At 40.6% G+C, this 22,637-nt stretch overlaps 1 protein-coding gene across 1 annotated transcript; it reads left to right on the top strand.

The window, feature by feature from the left end:
• Nucleotides 1-20,664, top strand: LOC119730008 (NLR family CARD domain-containing protein 4-like). The gene is made up of 6 exons (XM_038202798.1): nt 1-100; nt 16,390-16,501; nt 16,813-16,932; nt 18,039-19,298; nt 19,668-19,910; nt 20,657-20,664. The coding sequence occupies exons 2-6, from the start codon at nt 16,459-16,461 to the stop codon at nt 20,662-20,664; spliced, it is 1,674 nt and encodes a 557-aa protein (XP_038058726.1). The 5' UTR covers nt 1-100; nt 16,390-16,458.
• Nucleotides 20,665-22,637: the final 1,973 nt, after the last annotated feature.

Below are 22,637 nucleotides of genomic sequence, written 5' to 3'. Positions count from 1 at the left end.
TTTACTGCCGCGACGGTTCGTATTATCGCCCACTTTCAAACTCTTGCTCAAATTCAACAGGTCTATTCTCACAGATAAATACTACAGACGCTTTTCTGAGGTAAGTGGACATTTCATATTGTATTCAATCTACAAACTGACAAAGTTTCGTCATGTTTGACATGGTTAACACCTAAAATTGAATGGTTCCGCTGCCTCGAGTCGTAGGTTCGTGCAATAATCTGCCATGACTACATTGGTTGTTTGTCATCCAAACCCATCTGATGCAATGCTCCAAAGTTGCTCCATCACCACAAGAATTCCAAAGAGCATTCACGGTAGTGGTCACAAGGCCGCGGGTTAACGGCTCTGGTCAAGTCCGTAGCTCGGCACCTCGGGTCAAGGCATGGTCGATGACTCGGGCCAGCCCTTAGGACGACACCAAGGCGCAAAGCCGTGGGCCGACGACTCGAGCAAGTCCGTGGGACGACACCCCGGCGCAAGGCCGTGAGCCGATGGATGACTCGGGCCAATTCCGAGGGCCGGCACCTCGGGGCATTGCCGTGGGTCGCCGACTCGGGCAATTCCGTGGGTCGCCACTTACTCATGGCATGGCCGTGGGCCGAGACTCAGGCCAATTCCGTGGGTCCGCACCATTGGGTCAAGGCCTTGGGGTCGTCAACTCGGGTCAAGTGTTCAAGTGTTCAGGTGTTCAATCCAATCAAGATCCAGGCCTTAGAGTCTGCATGCTGAAAACACTGCTAATATCAACCTCTCAAGAAGCGTAGTCACGGTGGAGTCCATTCATGATGTGGGATGACGTTCCACACGGTAAATAAAGTTATTCACTGTTGAAGAGTGAGAAAAAGATCCATTAATGGGGGGCGGTGTGGATTCAGAATATGTTGGAGTTAAAAGAAGAACGGAACAAAAAAAAAATTTCTGGAACACAATTTAAGTCAGTTAACGGTTGCAATACATATGAACAGGATGCATCAAGAAAATGGTAATCGAAAAGCGATGGGCTAATATGTAAAGGTTAGGATCTTCAAAAATGTCAAAGTGGCCCATCTTTAGGGGTAGTTCATTTGCTTTTTAGTGATATCTTATTGAAATCTCTTCGGTCACGGATGGCAGAGCATCATTGATTTCAAAATGATGGACAACATTTGCTGCATGAGTGGTGGACTCTCAGCTGTCCAAAGAAAGCGCCGTTGATGTGTTCGTGTAATAAACTGCCATGACTGCATTGGTTGTTTGTCATCCATACCCATGATGCAATGCGAATATTCAATCAGGTTTCATTTAAGAGTCCCACATACATTTTCAGACGAGGCTTGCCTTGCCTTGGTCGTGGGTGTGTTTAAAAATCTGTTAAAATATTCACAAGATTAATTCTATTAACAAACAGAATGTGAAGAGCATTTCTCATTGATAATTGACACGCAGGACCTCCGTTTGTGGCTGAGTGATCTAAAGCATCCTGCCATCAGACTATCAATCAGTGTACCTACCACGATGCAACAGGAGGTTCGGGAACCCGCCTGCTCTGATACAACAGGTGAGTGCGTAGTAGCTCGTTGCTTGGAGCATGGAGGAATGAATGAATAGTTGCTTGGAGTCAATTTATAACCTTGCTGGGGAGTGGAAGGGCACTTACCACCCTCTCCTCTTTCAAGTTGTTTTTAGTCATAGCATGGTTTTTCATGTACTTCTTTTTCTATGAACAGTCAGATGAAAAAAAGTATCCTTTAAAATTTATAAGACAGTGTTTCCAAGTACAGACGACAATTGGAGATGGAATCAAGAACATGTATCATTTTATCGGCTGTTATTTTTTAAAGGATGTTTTACTTTTTGCTTCTGCTTGTAGGTTCCCCAGAACCAACTGGAAACATCGGAAACATGGGCACAGTCAGCGGTAACGCAAGCCCTACCATTGTTGGTTCAAGTGGAGTAACTTTCAGTTATTACAACTTCCCAATGGAGGGACATGGTAAATATAATCTTGTTTGTTGAGATAAAAGCAATCAGTGTAAAGGATTTTTTTTTTGGTCGGTGGGGGAGGTTATACTACATAACCATGAAAACAAAAGACTGATTGACAGTTCCGCTAGGTAGAGAGTCGCCATTTTCTTTGGCACAACTATATAAGCCAGTTCGATATATGATGGATTCAATAGGAGGGCGCTGTTTATAGTGGTTAAGTCTTGTAATTTGTTCCTCTATTTACCCACAAGGCCACAACAGAAAGCGCCCTTATGTGTTCCTCTTCTGAAAATGGCTAAGTTGCAAATGAATATTGCATCTATACATGACTGACTATAATAAGCTATTAAATAGCAAAACAGGAGTAATCATGGTTGGTAACGTGAGCTTTTTTTATAAACTTAAAAATGGATATTGACTTCAACTTATCATCAGTCAGAATTCAAGGATTAGGAACCATATATGACTAATTATTTTGGAGTGTAGTGATTACCACAAGAAGAGTATTGCTGTTGTCCGAGTCAATATTTGGATAACGATGTCCAATTAACTTGTGTGTACACCTGCGGTTACCAATTTTTTGGTCTGAATCTATTTTGTCCGTGTTATAAAAGAAAGTGAATGTACTGCATGTCATTGAATAAGGCCCAACTTGACAAGGTTGTGTCTAACAGCAAAAGCCAAAACATATATTTATTAACTTTCATTTATTTATTTATTTTATAAACTGCCTTACTAACGCACTTGCAATCCCAAGTCATAATTTCTTGTACATATTTTCTACGTCTTAGACTGATATGTTTCTTGTTTTCATCTGAATAGGATTGCCTGCATCAAGACCTCAGCTTAGTCAGAGCCCGGACCAAGACCCAGGGCTGGGGGCTCCTAGCTACCAAGAAGCTGGTAACAAGACTAGGGACATTTTGAAGGGAGTTTATAAAACAACAGGCAGTTACGTGCAGTTGCTGCCTGCGGTTGATAATGACCAAATGCACATAGCTGGTATATACACTAAAGTACAGTTAGAAACGCTGGAAGGGGTAGCAGTTGTCACTGGCAAGAAAGGAGAATCTGTAGACTCAACAGAGTATGCAAAAATATTCCTACTAACAACAAGAACTGGGGAACTCATAAAACGCCTCATTTTCTTTGGCATGGGAGGTGTTGGGAAGTCAACCATTTTTGATAAGATTGCATACGACTGGGCTGAGGGGGAAGACGAATTCCTGAAAAGATTCAAGCTTGTCTTTCTTTTAAAGATGTGTGCTCTGTTCCAAGAATCCGATCTTGTTGATTCCATTTTAGATCAACTTCTAGACGAAGATTCGGGAATAACAAAACATGAGCTTGATACAGTCATCCAGGCTAACTCAAATGAGGTCTTGGTTCTTTTGGATGGGTTTGATGAAATGAAGACCCAAACACTCAAAGCAGCCTCTTTCGGTTCTGTCCTAAAAGCACTCAATAGAAAAAAATACCGTGAATGTTGCATCTGTGTATCAACGCGCCCCTCTCGTTTTGAGACACTGATGTCAACATCACTTGTCCAAAATCCTTGCACACACGTGGAGGTTCTGGGGTTTACCGACGACGATGTTAAGGAATACGTTCGGAAATTCTATGAAAAAACGGATCTTGATAGTGGCAAAGCACTAATCCAAACCATCGGAAAGTCCAACACGCTGCGTGATTTTGCGACAAATCCGATGTTGCTACTTCTTATGTGCCTATTGTGGAGGGAGACTCAACAACTCCCAGAAACAACTTCACGCCTCTTCACTAAGGCAGTTAATTACATGTTCACAAGAAAAGACGAGGACAAGAAGAGAGTATCAGATGCAAGCGTACCAAACGTATCAAAAACATTGAATGCAATTGGTCAAACTGCGCTGCGTGGACTCATGAGTGCCAACCAAACTTTCTCATTTCAAAGAGATGAGTTTAAACCGAAGGCACTGGACTTAGCACTAAAAGCAGGCATCCTGACCCAGCAGAGAGTTATCAAAAACCTTGCACCCCACAACAATATACAGTTCATGCACAAGACTATGCAGGAATACTGTGCTGCAAATTACTTGCAGAGTATTCATATGTCGAACCTTGGACTTGTAAAGCGCACGTTGTGCAAAGTTGTACCATTTGGAAAATTTAAAAACAATTTAAGGCAACTTTGTCATACAATTGAGGGCGTCGTTTCAAATGAGTTTCTCTTTCGTTTTTGTTGTGGTGACAATGAGAAATGCATGACGGACATCGTAAACTTGCTTGACTATACGTTCAATAAAGATGAGCCCAGGTACCAATCAGATGTAGTACAGGCGATATGTCGAAACTGCTTCTTTGAAAGCCAATCAGCAAGGGCCCCACGGTGTCTCACCAGCGACTCGCATATCCCATCAAATATCACTGTGGGTAACAATAATGAATTTCGCAGTCTCATATACCTTCTAGAAATCATCTGCAGGTCAGACAGCCGCACAGAACAACTGGCACGCATTGAGACTATTCAGGTTTTTCGCGTGTCTCGATATCCGGTCAGTGATTTAGCTGTCGCCCTGGGTTACATGGAAAACCTCATGGATCTGAGGCTTGAGGAATGTTCTTTAGTGAAGGGCGATCTTGAGAAAACCACGTCCTCGATATGCAGCCAACGCTTGACCGATCTTGACATAGTTGGTTGCAATACACTGGGAGGTAGAGCTGTAGAGTGGGCCCCTCATATCAAACACTTGGCAAGCCTAGAAAAACTTCAAATAAAAAGCTGCGAACTACAGCGGACAGATATTGAACACATTGCTTCGGCTGTACGCGAAATGCCAAAACTGACTGACTTGATCCTTGATGAAAACCAGACATTGAGCGGATCGGCTGACTTGTGGGACAAAGAAATGCCGACTCGGAAAACGACGCACTTACTTAGGCTGGACCTCAGCAATTGCAATTTGACATGGCAAGACTTTGAATACATTGCCTCGTTTGTAGGTGACATGCCCAACCTGACTGACTTGATCCTTGCTGGCAACGGGGCATTGGGCGGATCTGCTGGCTCTGCCAAGAAATTGCCGAAGATGACGCACTTAAATAAGCTGGACCTGAGCAGTTGCAATTTGACATGGAAAGACGCTGAATACATTGCCTCAGCTGTAGGTACAGGTAACATGCCCAGACTGACTGACATGATCCTTGCTGGAAACCAGACATTTCGCGAATCGGCTAACTTGTGGGCCAAGAAATTGCCAAAAATGAAGCACTTAAATAGGCTGAACCTGAACCATTGCCATTTGAACGATGCAGACATGGAACACATTGCCGCGGCTGTACGTGACATGCCCAGTCTGACGGACTTGACCCTTGACGGCAGCCGGGTATATACTGATTTGGATGGGTTATTGTCCCGCTATCCGTCGCTTCAGGGTCGCGTACACAGTTACAGTTCTTTTCTGAAATATTGATTAGGTTTTTTGTTTTTCCTTTGCAAGTTCTCGCCTAATCAACGAGGTGGGAAAGCGGCTATGTTTTATTGTACTCAGTGGGCATTCATCTGTTCGTAGAACGGTGATTGATCAGCGATGGACAACCGAGTTTTGTGATCTTTTTATTGAAATAGACCTTGGGAATAGAGTATGCAAATTACGCGAAATTTTGGCAGTTACAAGTCAATGAGATGTACTTCATCCGTTGTTGTTTTTAATTGAAATGGAGCAAGCCTAATATTTTTAAAACTTTTTTTTTTCAAATTCGGTCACTTTCTTGACTCACCCTGTGTGGTCCTTTCCCGCAGCTACTTAGTAAAAAATAAATGTGGTTGGGCAATATTCGCACCAGTGGTTTCACAGGAAATTTCAAAAAAAGAAACAAAGACGTTAAAGAATAGTCCATTTGAAGCAAGATACGTGACGGACTAGGACCCCCTCGCTTTTGTGTTGGTCATTGTGATCTCAGGAATTCATTCGAGATATCTAAGGGGGGAGTGATAATATGCTACAATAGTCTAGAGTGTGTATAGGGACATGTCCCCTGTCTCAAACCGTGCGTGTGTATTTTCAGTGTGTGCCGAACACAACTACTAAATTGACATGATGTTCTCAGTAAAAAAAAAAATAGTTTTTTCGGCAAAATCTCACCCGTGAATGAAATCGGAGATTGTGCCAATTCCAAAGAACAAAACAGATCATTACAAAAATGTGTCATTCCAGGATGCAAGTTATAAACACAAACATATTAACACATTCTCGATTCAGATCGTCAGCAGGGTCACGCTGCGTGTCGGACAATTAGCTGTTCACCCTATATACGTCATCAAAGTTGAAGTCACTCTTATAAAAGTCCCGGGACAGATATAACCCCGAATTCGAGTCAGATTGGACCTGACTCTCTTCTGGGTCAATATGACTTTTTTTCCTGTAAAAAAATGACACTTGTCCTTATCAAAAACGACAATGGGTTAAATGGCTGGAAAAATGACTCAGAGAAGCGTCATTTTGACCTGAAAAAGTGTCAGGCCAAATCTGACCCGGATTCGGGTCCAATCTGACCCGAGACTTTTTAGAGTGTATGCGCTTTGCCGATTGTACATCAGGCAACATTTTAAATTGGCAAACAAAATTTAAAAAGGCTTCGAATCTGTACGCGTGTGCAAGAAAACATCACTTATTTGAAAATCTAGGGAATGTATGATACTGGTTGATTTCTTATCAAACACTGAGGCTGTATGGGCGGTTTGGTGCATTTCCTTCACAAGATTAAACTTGTTGGCCAAACAATTGTATTTAGGTATAACGTGAACATAGTGAGTGCGCTTAGAGTTGTTTTGGGATTAATCCAACCACTGATGATACATGTACATTTTTGTAAATACAATAATATTTTTAAAGAGTGGTTGGCCTGACAAATGATGGCGTTCGTGTAAAAACGTTGAAAACCAACAACCAACTATAGAGCACCGGTAATAACAATCCAATAATATAAATAATATTGTTTTTTTATTTTAAAGAAACATACATATTTTATATATTGTTTATATTTTGTATACTAACTTTGGTGCTAAGACTTGTGTGAAGATCACTTTTAAATACTGTACGAGTGAAGCAGTAACTGTTGAAGGGGGAATGAAGTTCTCACTGAACTACCAAAATGTGGATAAAGACACTTTTGGCACAATTTGGATGAAATTAAGTGTGATGTTTGCAGAATGCATAAATGTCGAATGTTTGACTTTATTTATGAAATTCTTTCAATGGAAAGATAAGTTACTCAAAAGTATAACAATTTCAAATGAGTAGATTATGTTGTTAAGCTTTTTCCATTTATATGTCTTATCACACATTAATACTTTTAAAAAATGGACAATTCTCTTTTTGCAAGAGTGGAGTAGATGTATGGATTGCATTCAGGTTCCATTAATCTCTATTCATCATGTTTGTATCTCACGATTGTAGTGTGATCGATCATGTGCCAATTGTATTCTGTTATGTTGCATTATACCTTAGAAGGCTCATGCAATGTAATTGTTCAATGCAATCATTGAAAATACACCATTTACAAGGGTGTTTTAGTGCCTTTGGGGTTTTTATGCTGATGCGAATTTCCATATTCATGAGCGAAAGTGTGATGCCATTTCAGGCAGAACTCTATGTTCCAACAAGTTTCAGCACCAAAAGTTGCAAGAAGTTTTGATTTTTCGCTGTCCTAAATTTTGTCAGTACATGGTAGTTCACCAATAAGAACCTCTTCTCACAAATGTTTTAATAAGCTGATAGTATTTTTCGCATATACTACAATGTTTTGGCTATTTATAATATCATTTTAATTATTTGACAATTTCTTTCAATATTCAACAGACTTGTGTTGTATATAGGAAGGACGATAAGTGGATGAAATTTCAATTTGTTACAACAGGTATTTCTTGAGTTATCGTCTTGAGAGTTATTTCTTGAGGAACCAAGTACCTTGTTCTCATTCCATAAAAGTTGACTTCAATTCGGGTTGCGTTTTTCGCGCTTAAAACACAATTATTTTTGGTTATATTATTTTTGTTATTGACTTTTTGTCCCAATTTTCAACAGAATTGTGTTACACATCACAAGTAATTAATAAAGATAATTTTGATTATTTAAAGGAAGTACAATTATATTTCTCTTGAGTTATCGTCTGGTAACTGAGTGTGTGTTGTTTTTTTTCCATATAAGTTGACTTTAATTTGTTGGTTTATTGATCAACAAAGGGCGCGCTACACAAATAGTGGTCCCCTTCTTACGAATTTTTGTCATCACTGCGAAAAGCAGGTACTTCTCAGTATTTCTCGTTCTAAGTAAATTCATCAGGTTTGATTTTAAAAAAAATGGCTACTTGTGCTTGGTTGTTGAGCCTTTACTAAATTCTTTGTAATGCATGATTATAAACGTACAATATTTGAATAACTTTCGGCATCTTGCGAAGTTTCGGGAGCATTGATGATTATTAAATAAGTTAAAAATATCGGTAGACATATTTTGGCTTTTTATGTTTCAGACTTATCATAACCGGGTCTTGGTCAACGAAGATCACATTATGTGTTACATTGACTGAGAAAACGTTGGAAAATTGTATACATCTGACGTGGTAGCTGTACTGTGCATGGGCGTTGCTAGGATTTTTTCTAGACGGGGCAAAGCATATTTTGCCCCCCAAATCCTTGTGTTATCTCTGGCATATTCTTAATTATTTTCGAGGGTGGGCTGGGGACATTTTCCCGAAGTATACCCCATTCAAGGGCGGATCCAGAACGCACTTTTTTGGGGGGGGGGCAAAACAAATTGTCCCCAAGAAAAAAAATCGGCGTGCGGTTCGCCCCGATTATTGTTTGGATTCTGGATGTTCTGCGGTGCGATCTGAGACAATTTCTGACCACTTTAACCAATTTTGAGGAAAAGATGATGGTGTACGGATTGGCTGCCTTTTTTGTAACGTCACTTAAAAAATAGAATTGGGTTCGTTTAATGTTTTACCGAGTGTTGTACCGGGGATGGTTGCAACTCAGCCCCCGTCGCTATTTCCTTCAGTGTCCTGCTGGTGGCTTTTTCATGGTAATAAGTGAACTAGGGTCGTAGACGGACCGAAGCCGAGGTTTGGAAAGACGACCTGTGGTAAAATGGGTTTCGGGGAACCAGCAAATGTAGCGCCCCCATCGTTAGACAAAAAAACGTGCCGCTAACTTATGTTATGATATTAGAGAAATGGAGCCAAAATAATAAATGGAATGCTGAAGTTCTTATATATATTCTCAAATTCCAAAATTTTCTGGGGGCATGCACGGAACCCCCTGGCAAGGTCCGGTACGCCTTCACTCACCTCCCCCCACCCCCTCCCCACCCCATTCCACCCCCGTTTCCTAATTGGATCCGCCCAAAATCATTGGTCTATCAACATTTAGATCCAGTGTAGCATGCATGGGGAATTTTTCGTTTGAAATAAATGGAGAAAAGTCGCTACCCCACCGCCTCCTTCCACCTCGACAGTCATGGGAACATTTCTTGAGGGCGCACTTACCATCGAGTGGGACTGCGTTTATGGTCATGTCTTCGTTAAACAGGAGAAATGAATATTGGGGGAGTATTTTTAGATCGATGTTGTAAAGTATGCAACTTTCTAAAATAACAGACTATTCTAAATAAATAAGTAAGGATTTCTTGAAATGATTTTCTTCACGATGGAATAACTTTCCGTACCAATCATCTGGGGTGGCGGAACCGGGGCACTTGCCCCCCGGATCATTGGATAAGTTATCCAAGTGTCCTCTTCCCTTTCGGACGTAAAGGTGTCCCCTCGAGCATAAATGTGCCCCCTCGAGATGAAAATAAAACTGGCCCTAAAATTGCAAATAATTTATTCAGTAACCATTTCCCAAAATGGTATAGAGATTTCTGATATGTTCCAGGAATATGAAAACCAAGCCCGAAAACCCTAACATAAATGCGTGGTTTTGACGAGCGCCCCCTATTTCGGAACCAGGGTCCCCCCCCCCCTGTATTTTGGAGGCAAGTGCCCCTTTTTGGTGATGCCCCCAGTTTGAAAACCGTTCTGCTGCCGCTGGCAATCATTGACAATGATTACATACAGACGAACTTTGTTTTGTGATTACCATTTTTATGATTACTTAAATATGAAAGAATGAGAACAATTATTATAAATGAATGTAGCTCACACGAATATTGGCCTACTTGGTACTCTCTCGCGCTTATTGCAATAAAAATCTAAATTTCGTGACTATTAAAGTATGATTATAATTGTTATATTTCCTACTAATACAGTTGCACACTGTTCCTTGATCTATGGTCACACAAACAAATGGCGTAAGGATATTGTTGGCTATTTTGACGATACAAATTCAACATTGAGTTTAAAGAGAAAAACATCGCCTCACGCGGCGTTAACATCTTTAAGCCTCACCCCTCCCAGGAGAATGGAATCGACCACCTCTTAAGAATATCGAATTATTGAGGCGCACGTCGCGTCCAATTTGTACACAACACATCTTTCCTTAGGCCGTTGGTTGAGCGCCAGGCTATACATAAAATGTACAAAACCACTCGACACTGAAATTTGTTGTTGCCATAAAAATAAAAGACAATATTCTCTTAATTTCTCTAGCAGCAGACTGCTCGAGTTAATAGACCAACATTCTCTCGGGAGAATACAACGGTTGCGCTCATCTAAATTTGGATTGATACCCCTCGAAGCGCAAACTGACGGTGAGTGTAAAATTGATTATGTAGCTAATTTACATATTTTATTCGTCTGGTTGTGCGTGCCTGCTCTGATGCACAGCCCTGTGTGCTTTTGGAATTATTATCCGGGCAAACTAAATGTACATTTGGTTTGTCTTGGAATTATTTAGAGCTCGTATAGTAGTGTTGATTGTGAATTTGTAATGTGAAGCAACAAGAAGTATTCCAGTGTATTCTTGTGTGTATTGAAAAAGAGATATCTTCTGTTTTGCGTGTAGTCCATATCATTGTGCCTTTCATGTTGTATGTAATTTATTTTCCTCAAGTAAAAGACAAAAAAATATGGCTTGCAGTGTAAATGTTCCATCGTTTGTATGCTGACCGATATCCTCACTTTTATATACAATAAATTTCCTTGGTAAATTCTTTCCCTTTCATATTAAAATGAGACCTCTATTTTTTTGTAATCATTATGAAAATGCAAGTGTCTCAGAAATTCTAGTTCATTGACACTAGTGATTGGTTATTGTCGCAGCCCCCCCCCCCAAAAAAAACCAAAAATACATGCGTTTCTCTTTTTCTAAAATGCAAAATAGCATTTTACGTTCACAAAACAGAGAGAGATGATAATGTACTGGTGTGCTTTTAGTATGATGCATTAACATGTATTATGCATTCCTTGTAAAATGGCGGCCGACGTGGTCGTGTTGTATGCGCAGTGGCATGTAATTACCTGAAGTCAAGTGCGAAATTGCCATCACACAGTTACACACGTGGATAACTGCGAGCATTCACACAGAATGAACATCGAGGCTGCATTAAAGGGGGAAAATAGGCCACTATTTGATGGTTCATTGAGGGTGATATAAGGTCTGTCCATAATGTGGGCGCGAACATTTTTACATTCGCTTATTTAGCTGCCAGACCTATGTTCTTGAGCCTCAATGGTTCTTGAGTCTGGAGTGCTAAATGATAACACACATGGGCGTCGCGAGGGAAGGGGGGGGGTCAAGGGGGCGCTTGCCTCTTCCCCTTGGAAAAGACACACACACGTTTGTTTATGGTGTAAAATCGAGGATTTTCTTTCGTTCCAATTCCGTTTTCCTTTGTTTGTACTTTACATTTTTTTGTCATATTTGGATAGAGTTTAACATTTTTTTCATCTACCATGTGGCGGCCATCTTGGATTTCAAAATGGCCGCCATTTCGGACCTAATTCGTATCATAACTTCGGACCTGATTGTCACATTAAGTTCATTTTGGTGGCAAACCCTATGTTTTTGATACCAAGGAACCCAAGTAAATCAATGTGGATGGGGTATTCCAAACGGATGGCAGCCATCTTGGATATTTCAAAATGGCCGCCATTTCGGACCTAATTTGTATCATAACATCGGACCTGATCGTCATATGAAGTCCATTTTGGTGGCGAACCCCATGTGGATCTCCTGCATGTGACACAGACCTTTTTACAAAATCTGAAACATGAAAATTGAGCAAAATCTGGCAGAATGTGTACCTCTGGTCCCTTTAAAAAAGGGAGCTCACGCCTTGGTAAATGCCAAAGGGCTTACAAAAATGCGTCAACATTTTTCAAAAAAAATCGTTCAACGGCCCAGTATAACTTCGGATTTCAAATTAATGTTTAATTTGAATTGAAGCCGCTGCGACTTTTCCATGTTTCAGTGCAAAAACCACCCCGGCTACGAAAACACATCACCGCTCGCTTTTAACGGGATTGGCGAATAATGCCAATGCGTTAAAACAGTTGACCGCCATCGTGGAAGTTGAGATTGCGAACTATCTTGGACGTAGCCATATAAGGACAACGCATACGTCATGGGTGACGTTTGTGCTGTTCTTATAATGCCTACGTCCAAGATAGTTCGCAACCTCAGAACAAGGGACCAATAAAAGTCCATAAGCCCAAGTTCACCTAGCATTGCTGATATCGTACGTCAAGTCATGTGGTTGGCCTTTTACAAATCGACCTTTATGAAATAAGTTAATACACAATCCGTTTGAGTTTGATAGGGGTGAGGCTGGGCTGCACTTTGAATTTCTGAGTTAATCATTTGCAAAATCAAAGTTATTGATAAACGAGGTCATGTTTTGTTTCCATGGAAACGAGGCAAGCACCAAACACGGTGAACTATAAGAGCCATTTGTTTGTTTATGTACAGGATATGTTAGAAACGTCGTGCGGAATAATGGGAACATTCATACCAAATATGGAAAACAGCAATAAGCGAAGATTGATCAAAAAGGTCGTAAAAAAGCATTAGAAAAGATGACCCCTATATGGCTATTTATTAATTACTTTTAATTAAAAGCAATATTTAAAAATCATTTTTTTTTCGGTAGGGGTTTGGGATGGGAAGATTTCTTAAGATGGAATTATTTGCGTCATCGTCATCATGTTATTCCAAATTGAGGTTTTTGCCCCTCACCGATATGCTCAGTGTGTTACCTCCCGAGTTAAAGCACACACTAGAGTACACCCATCCGCCAAGGCTTAACAATGTCCCTCCATATTGTCGACTAGGGGCGTCAGTCGCTTCTCAAAATTGGGGTTGGGGGACATACCTTGATTAGAAATAATGCAAGCGCGAAGTGCGAAGCCCTTACAGCGTGGGGTTCGGGGCCTGCTTAAGGGCCCCGAAAAAATTCGGATTATTGTTCTAGATGCTCATGTGGTGTGATCTGAGGCAATTTCTGACTACTTTAACCAATATTTTCTGAGCAAAAGATAATGATTTAAAGATCATTTTCGAGGTTGAAGTCATTAAATAAGCTATTATATTCTCAGCTAAAGGCGTAGGGTTCGGGGCCCGCTTAAGGGCCCCGAAAAAAATATTGATTCTAGATGCTCTGTGGTGCGATCTGAGGCAATTTCTGACCAATTTAACCAATATTTTCCAAGCAAAAGATAAAAATTTCAAAATAATTTTTGAGTTTGAAGTCATTGAATAAGCTATTATATTCTAAGCTAAAGGCGTGGGGATCGGGGTCTGAGGGCCCCGAAAAATGTTGGATTCTAAATGCTCTGTGGTGCGATCTGAGGCAATTTCTGACCACTTTAACCAATATTTTCTTAGCAAAAGATACAATGTACTACATAATAGGGCCCTGTAAATGAGGCACGAGTTCAAAAATATGGGGGGAGGGGAACATTTGATATTGTGTCCCCCACCCTTCAAAAGTGGGGGGGACATGTCCCCCTGTCCCCCCCCCCCCCCCCCCAGGATTGACGCCCATGTTAGTCCACCAAAAGAAATACCTGCATATCCACTGGACTTGTATATTTTAGTGCACATTGCCTGTGTTGGTCTACCTTTCCACTCCATCATTGTTTAAAATGGTCTAGTCCATTGACCTGTGTGGTTAGATTAGGTGGGTGATGAGGCAGGGTCACCGGGTAAGTGCCACACTCATGAATCTGCTCACACAGAGCGATCAGGTGAACGTTTTCGTTACGACGGATGAAGAATCCTTTAAAAAAATCCTCCATCCAGAACCAGATCCGGATCACTTCCAAACTCTAATCGATAACTTGAAGCAATCACTACCCCTAAACTTTTTTCATGCAAATCCGTTCAAACTTATGAGTAATCTTGTTAACAGACAAACCAATCAACCAACTTACAAAAAAAACCAAATCCGATGGAAACACAACCTCCTTGGCGGAATGGCAATAGGCCGTGCTACAAATGTACAATTTAGGATGTGATGAGATTCGAATTTTTACGAATTTGAAAGTGTCCTGGTAAACAACAATAATAACTACAACGCAGAAACGGAAGGTATAAGATGGAAAGTAACTAGTTACATCAATTCATCAGTACAGAGCAACTCCACATTCCTCAACTAACCTGACCTAACCTTTCTTTGGCACTATTGAGACTTTGGCACGTAACAATGGCGTTTTGACGAATGAATATGATAAATAGCGACAAATAAGGTATACAAAGTTCATTGACCTCCATATGAAGTCGAGGGGTACGGGTCAACGCTGTTCACCACATCAACAGGGATCAACAATCGTGCTGGACACATGATGGGATAGATGTGGAAAGAAACTGGCAAGATGTATCCGCAGCTAGCTTCACATGAACATTGCAAATTGACTGAACTTGATTAGAAATCGAACTTGATTTATAAGAATTAGGAGCCAATTGCCGTGAGCCTGCAACCTCGTCCCCAGGGTGTCGAGCAGTACGCGCCCACCACTACCTGCTCTCCCACCCTGGTATTGGATCATTTGCATGTGCAAGATTTTTGCACACGTATGCAAATGAGGAACAGTCTGGTGCCTGGCTATGCGTTACACATTAGCGTTTGTTTTTGTATGCGGTGTCTGGGGTAAAAACAGAGTCGATTCGTAGCAGCGCGAGTTTGGCGTGAGTTACGAAAACACGATTTTTGAAATCAAACTGTTACGATCTTATCGAGTCAACATGCAGTATCATATTTCATATTAATATGAGCAAATTGGAAAGGAAATTAGTATTTTCGAGAAGGCGTGGACGAATGACCGCGAAACCACGTACTGCACGTTGTGAATAATATAGCACCAAGTACACGATAAAAATCCATTACTAGCCAATTGCGGTATCCAATCAGGATACAGGAAGAAAGTTTCCTATCCAGGGTTTACTATTGGAAACACGGTTGGAAATAAAGTAAGCACTGGGGACGAGGTTGCGTGAGCCTGTTTATTGAATTCGAACTGACAATAACTGAATCATGGGAACTAAACATTATGTGCAAATTTAGAAACAAATACAAATCCGTCAAAATATAGTAATTGTCTTTCGTGAATCATTTATATTTGTATAACAGTTTTCAACGTAATCACAAGTATTGTGTGAGCCCGATTCACTTCTCCACCAGAACTTGGTGTAATTCACGGTGAACACGATAAACACGATAAACACGACACACTTGGAACGCAACATAATGACCATAATAGCTTGAGTAACTCCAGCTGACATGCTCATCAGGCATTCACATGTAACGCTGGAGACAGAACTACGTTGTAAAAGTGAGATCGTAACTAAACGGCCTCTGCAAAATGGTCCTTTGTGGATGCCGTTTTTTAGGGTCTCTGACGATCTCACTTTTACAACGTAGTTCTGCCCCCAGCGTTACATGTAAATTGATGAGCATGTCAGCTGGAGTTATACTCAAGCTACATATGACCATAGACATAAAGAACCTAGGTTCTTTATGTCTATGGTTCCCCGTTTATTTTTTGCTATGACGTAAGGGAAATCCCATTTACTGCCGCGATGGTTCGTATTGTCGCCCACTTTCAAACTCTTGCTCAAATTCAACAAGTCTTTTCTCAAAGATAACTACTACAGACGCTTTTCTGAGATAAGTGGACATTTCATATTGTATTTAATAATACAAACTGACAAAATTTCGTCATGTTTGACATGGAAAACACCTAAAGTTGAATGGTTCCGCTGCCTCGACATGCTCGAGTCGTAGGTTCGTGCAATAAACAGCCATGACTGCATTAGTTGTTTGTCATCCATACCCATGATGCAATGCGAATATTCAATCAGGTTTATTAAGAGTCCCACATTTTCAGACGAGGCTTGCCTTGCCTTGATCGTGGGTGGGTTTAAAAATCTGTTAACATTCACAAGATTAGTAATATTAACGAACATAATGTGAAGAGCATTTTTCATTGATAATTGACACGCAGGACTTCCGTTTGTGGCTGAGTGATCTGGAGCAGCCTGCCATCAGACTATCACTCAGTGTACCTACCACGATGCAACAGGAGGCTCAGGTACCCGCCCCCTCTGATGCAACAGGTGAGTACGTAGTAGCTAGTTGCTTGGAGCACGGAGGAAGGAATGAATAGTTGCTTGGAGTCAATTTATAACATTACTGGGGAGTGGAAGGTCATTTACCACCCTCCCCTCTCTCAAGTTGTTTTTAGTCATAGCTTGATTTTTCATGTACTTCTTTTTTTATGAACAGTCAGATGAAAAAAAAATCCTTTTAAACTTATAAGACAGTGTTTCCAAGTACAGACGACAATTGGAGATGGAATCAAGTACATGAATCATTTTAGCGGTTCTTGTTTTTTAAAGGATGTTTTACTTTTTGCTTCTGCTTGTAGGTTCCCCACAACCAACTGGAAGCATCGGAAACATGGGCACAGTCAGCGGGAACAACAACCCTACCATTGTTGGTTCAAGTGGAGTAAATATCAATTACAACTTCCCGTTGGAGGGACCTGGTAAATTTAATCTTGCTTGTTGAGATGAAAGCAATTCTATATCCAATCAAGTGTAAATGATTTTTTTTTTGGTCGGTGGGGGAGGTTATACTACATAACCATGGAAACAAAAGACTGATTGACAGTTCCGCTAGGTAGAGAGTCGCCATTTTCTTTGGCACAACTATAAGCCAGTTCGATATATGGTGGATTCAATAGGAGGGCGCTGTTTATAGTGGTTAAGTCTTGTAATTTGTTCCTCTATTTACCCACAAGGCAACAACAGAAAGCGCCCTTATGTGTTCCTCCTCTGTAAAGGGCTAAGTTGCACATGAATATTGCATCTATACATGACTGACTATAATAAGCTATTAAATAGCAAAACAGGAGTAATCTTGGGCCAAGTTCGGGCAGGGACCATTAGTCGACTAGTGGTTGATTTGTGACGTACCTTACGCCTGCGCACTGGTAGCAACGTGCGAACGTCTCTAGTCAAACGCTGGTCAAAATGTCATCGCAAAACTTCTGGATCCTGGCTTTCTGCTAGCGTTATGAATGCGCGCGGCTATTGGTTACCAGCGAAGCAACCAACCCCAGTAGGCTAGTTCCAAATAGTCGACTAGCGTAGTCAACCATCGTCGACTAGTCAGAGTTCGGGCAAACGTTAGTTAACCATTGGTCAACTATAGTCCTTGCGCGAACTTGGCCATGGAACGTGAGCTTTTTTTATAAACTTAAAAATTGATATTGACTTCAACTTATCATCAGTCAGAATTCAAAGATTAGGAACCGTATATGACTAATTATTTTGGAGTGAAGTGATTACCACCAGAAGATTATTGCTGTTGTCTGAGTCAATATTTGGATAATGATGTCCAATTAACTTTTGTGTACACCTGCGGTTACCATTTTTTGGTCTGAATCTATTTTGTCCGTGTTACAAGAAAAGTGAATGTTCTACATGTCATTGAATAAAGCACAACTTGACAAGGTTGTGTCTAACAGCTTGCATTTATTTATTTATTTTATAAACTGCCTTACTAACGCACTTGCAATCCCAAGTCATCATTTCTTTTACATATTTTCTACGTCTTAGACTGACATGTTTCTTGTTTTTATCTGAATAGGATTGCCTGCATCAAGACCTCAGCTTAGTCAGAGCCCGGACCAAGACCCAAGGCTGGGGGCTCCTAGCTACCAAGAAGCTGGTAACAAGATTAGGGACATTTTGAAGGGAGTTTATAAAACAACAGGCAGTTACGTGCAGTTGCTGCCTAGGGTGGATAATGACCAAATGCACATAGCTGGTATATACACAAAAGTACAGTTAGAAACACTGGAAGGGGTAGCAGTTGTTACTGGACAGAAAAGAGAATCTGTAAACTCAACAGAGTATGCAAAAATATTCCTACTAACAACAAGAACTGGGGAACTCATAAAACGCCTCATTTTCTTTGGCATGGGAGGTGTTGGGAAGTCAACCATTTTTGATAAGATTGCATACGACTGGGCAGAGGGGAAAGACGAATTCCTGAAAAGATTCAAGCTTGTCTTTCTTTTAAAGATGTGTGCTCTGTTCCAAGAATCCGATCTTGTTGATTCCATTTTAGATCAACTTCTAGACGAAGATTCGGGAATAACAGAACATGAGCTTGATACAGTCATCCAGGCTAACTCAAATGAGGTCTTGGTTCTTTTGGATGGGTTTGATGAAATGAAGACCAAAACACTCAAAGCAGCCTCTTTCGGTTCTGTCCTAAAAGCACTCAATAGAAAAAAATACCGTGAATGTTGCATCTGTGTATCAACGCGCCCCTCTCGTCTTGAGACACTGATGTCAACATCACTTGTCCAAAATCCTTGCACACACGTGGAGGTTCTGGGGTTTACCGACGACGATGTTCAGGAATACGTTCGGAAATTCTATGAAACAACAGATCTTGATAGTGGCAAAGCACTAATCCAAACCATCGGAAAGTCCAACACGCTGCGTGATTTTGCGACAAATCCTATGTTGCTACTTCTTATGTGCCTATTGTGGAGGGAGAGTCAACAACTCCCAGAAACAACTTCACGTCTCTTCACTAAGGCAGTTAATTACATGTTCACAAGAAAAGACGAGGACAAGAAGAGAGTATCAGATGCAAACGTACCAAACGTATCAAAAACATTGAATGCAATTGGTCAAACTGCGCTGCGTGGACTCATGAGTGCCAACCAGACTTTCGCATTTCAAAAAGATGAGTTTAAACCGAAGGCACTGGACTTGGCACTAAAGGCAGGCATCCTGACCCAGCAGAGAGTTATCAAAAACCTTGCACCCCACAACAATATACAGTTCATGCACAAGACTATGCAGGAATACTGTGCTGCAAATTACTTGCAGAGTATTCATATGTCGAACCTTGGACTTGTAAAGCGTACGTTGTGCAAAGTTGTACCATTTGGAACATTTAAAAACAATTTAAGGCAACTTTGTCAAACAATTGAGGGCGTCGTTTCAAATGAGTTTCTCTTTCGTTTTTGTTGTGGTGACAATGAGAAGTGCATGACGGACATCGTAAACTTGCTTGACTATACGTTCAATAAAGATGAGCCCAGGTACCAATCAGATGTAGTACAGGCGATATGTCGAAACTGCTTCTTTGAAAGCCAATCAGCAAGGGCCCCACGGTGTCTCATCAGCGAATCGCATATCCCATCAAATATCACTGTGGGTAACGATAATGAATTTCGCAGTCTCATATACCTTCTAGAAATCATCTGCAGGTCAGACAGCCGCACAGAACAACTGGCACGCATTGAGACTATTCAGGTTTTTCGCGTGTCTCGATATCCGGTCAGTGATTTAGCTGTCGCCCTAGGTTACATGGAAAACCTCACGGATCTGAGGCTTGAGAAATGTTCTTTAGTGAAGGGCGATCTAGAGAAAACCACGTCCTCGATATGCAGCCAACGCTTGACCAGTCTTGACATAGTTGGTTGCAATACACTGGGAGGTAGAGCTGTAGAGTGGACCCCTCATATCAAACACTTGGCAAGCCTAGAAAAACTTCAAATAAAAAGCTGCGAACTACAGCGAACAGATATTGAACACATTGCTTCGGCTGTACGCGAAATGCCAAAACTGACTGACTTGATCCTTGCTGGCAACGGGGCATTGGGCGGATCTGCTAACTTGTGGGCCAAGAAATTGCCAAAAATGAATCACTTAAATAGGCTGAACCTGAACTTTTGCCTTTTGAGTTATGCAGACATGGAACACATTGCCGTGGCTGTACGTGACATGCCCAGACTGACGAACTTGACCCTTGACGGCAGCCTGGCACATACTAATTTGGATGGGTTATTGTCCGGCTATCCGTCGCTTCAGGGTCATGTACACAGTTACAGTTCTTTTCTGAAATATATTGATTAGGTTTTTGTTGGTTTTCCTTTGCAAGTTCTCGCTCATTCAACGAGGTGGGAAAACGGCATTGTTTTATTGTACTCAGTGGTCCTTCATTTGTCGTAGAACGGTGATTGATCAGTTATGGACAGCCAAGTTTTGTGATCTTTTTATTGAAATAGACATTGGGAATATTCAAATTACGTGACATTTTGACAGTTACAAGTCAATGAAATGTACTTCATCCATATGTTTGTTTTTTTTTTTATTGAAATGGAGCAAGCCTAAAATATTTAAAACTATTTTTTTCAAATTCGGTCACTTTCTTGACTCACCCTGTGTGGTCCTTTCCCGCAGCTACTTAGTGAAAAACGAATGTGGTTGGGCAATATTCGCACCAGTGGTTTCACAGGAAATTTAAAAAAAAAAAAAAAAAAGACGTTAAAGAATAGTCCATTTGAAGCAAGATACGTGACGGACTAGGACGCCCTCGCTTTGTGTTGGTCATTGTGATCTCAGGAATTCATTCGAGATATCTAAGGGGGAGGGGGGTGATAATATGCTACAATAGTCTAGAGTGTGTATAGTGTAGACGGACATTTGGGGGTATCGCCTGTCTCAAACCGTGCGTGTGTATTTTCAGTGTGTGCTGAACACAACTACTAAATTGACAAGATCTTCTCAGTAAAAATCATAGTTTTTTAGGCAAAATCTCACCCGTGAATGAAATCGGAGATTGTGCCAATTCCAAAGAACAAAACAGATCATTACAAAAATGTGTCATTGCAGGATGCAAGTTATAAACACAAACATCTTAAAGGGAAAATACAACATTTGCAAACATCAAAAAATAAATCTACCAAATTATTAGGAAATATCTTGCTGGACTGTTAGTGAATGACAGTCTAAAGCATCCTGTAAAATCATGGCACCTACTGTCATTTTCAAGAAAAGTGGTATTTTGTATCAATTTCCAACACTGGTTGGCCGACCAGCGTTGGAAAAAACTGGCTTTTTTCAAATACTTGCCCCAATTGACCATATTTAGTTCTAAGTCTGCATTTGTTTGCAATCGATTACACACCTGTGAATTGGTACAAGCCAGCCAGATTGGTTCCCTGACGTTACAATTCCCCAACGTCTATATATTGCTCAGTTTCATCTTAAATGGAGTCAGGGAAACAGACTACAGGAAAATGATTGTTTTTATTTTTTTTTATAGCATCTACGAACCCAAAACGTCAAAAAGTCAGTGTAACAATATTTGCTATAAAATACTAACCTCCCAAATCCATCCATTTCTGAAAATTACAACAACAAATGATGTATACTCTCGATTCACATCGTCAGCAGGGTCACGCTGCGTGTCGGACAATTAGCTGTTATCCCTATATACGTCATCAAAGTTGAAGTCACTCTTATAAAAGTCCTGGGACAGATATAACCCCGAATTCGAGTCAGATTGGACCTGACTCTCTTCTGGGTCAATATGACATTTTTTTACTGTAAAAAAATGACATTTTTCCTTATCAAAACGACAATTGTATGGGTTAAATGGCTGGAAAAATTACTCAGAGGAGCGTCATTTCGACCTGGAAAAGTGTCAGGTCAAATCTGACCCGGATTCGGGTCCAATCTGACCCGAGACTTTTTAGAGTGTATGTGCTTTGCCGATTGTACATCAGGCAACATTTTAAATTGGCAAACAAAATTATAATAGGCTTCGAATCTGTACGCGTGTGCAAGAAAACATCACTGATTTGAAAATCTAGGGAATGTATGATACTGGTTGATTTCTTACCAAACACTGAGGCTGTTTGGGCGGTTTGGTGCATTTCCTTCACAAGATGAAACTTGTTGGCCAAACAATTGTATTTAGGTATAACGTTAAAATAGTGGGTGCGCTTAGAGTTGTTTTGGGATTAATCCAACCACTGATGATAGATGTTCATTTTTTGTAAATACAATTATATTTTTAAAGAGTGGTTGGCCTGAAAAATGATGGTATTTGTGTAAAAACGTTGAAAACCAACAACCAACTATAGGGTACCGGTAATAACAATCCAATAATATAAATAAAATTGTCTTTTTATTTTAAAGAAACATACACATTTTACATATTGTTTATATATATTGTTTATATTTTGTCTAAAACCTTTGGTGTTAAGATTTGTGTGAAGATCTCTTTTGAATACTGTACGAGTGAAGCAGTAACTGTTAAAGGGGATGAGGTTCTCACTGGACTACCAAAATGTGGATAAAGACACTTTTGGCATAATTTGGATGAAATTAAGTGTGATGTTTTCAGAATGTAGAAATGTGGAATGTTTGACTTTAT

Source organism: Patiria miniata, unplaced genomic scaffold (genome assembly GCF_015706575.1).
Source record: "Patiria miniata isolate m_02_andy unplaced genomic scaffold, ASM1570657v1 HiC_scaffold_22, whole genome shotgun sequence".
Classification (NCBI taxonomy): Eukaryota; Metazoa; Echinodermata; class Asteroidea; order Valvatida; family Asterinidae; genus Patiria; species Patiria miniata.
The sequence above is the reverse complement of the archived record's forward strand: the minus strand, read 5'-3'. Positions and strand labels throughout refer to the sequence as shown.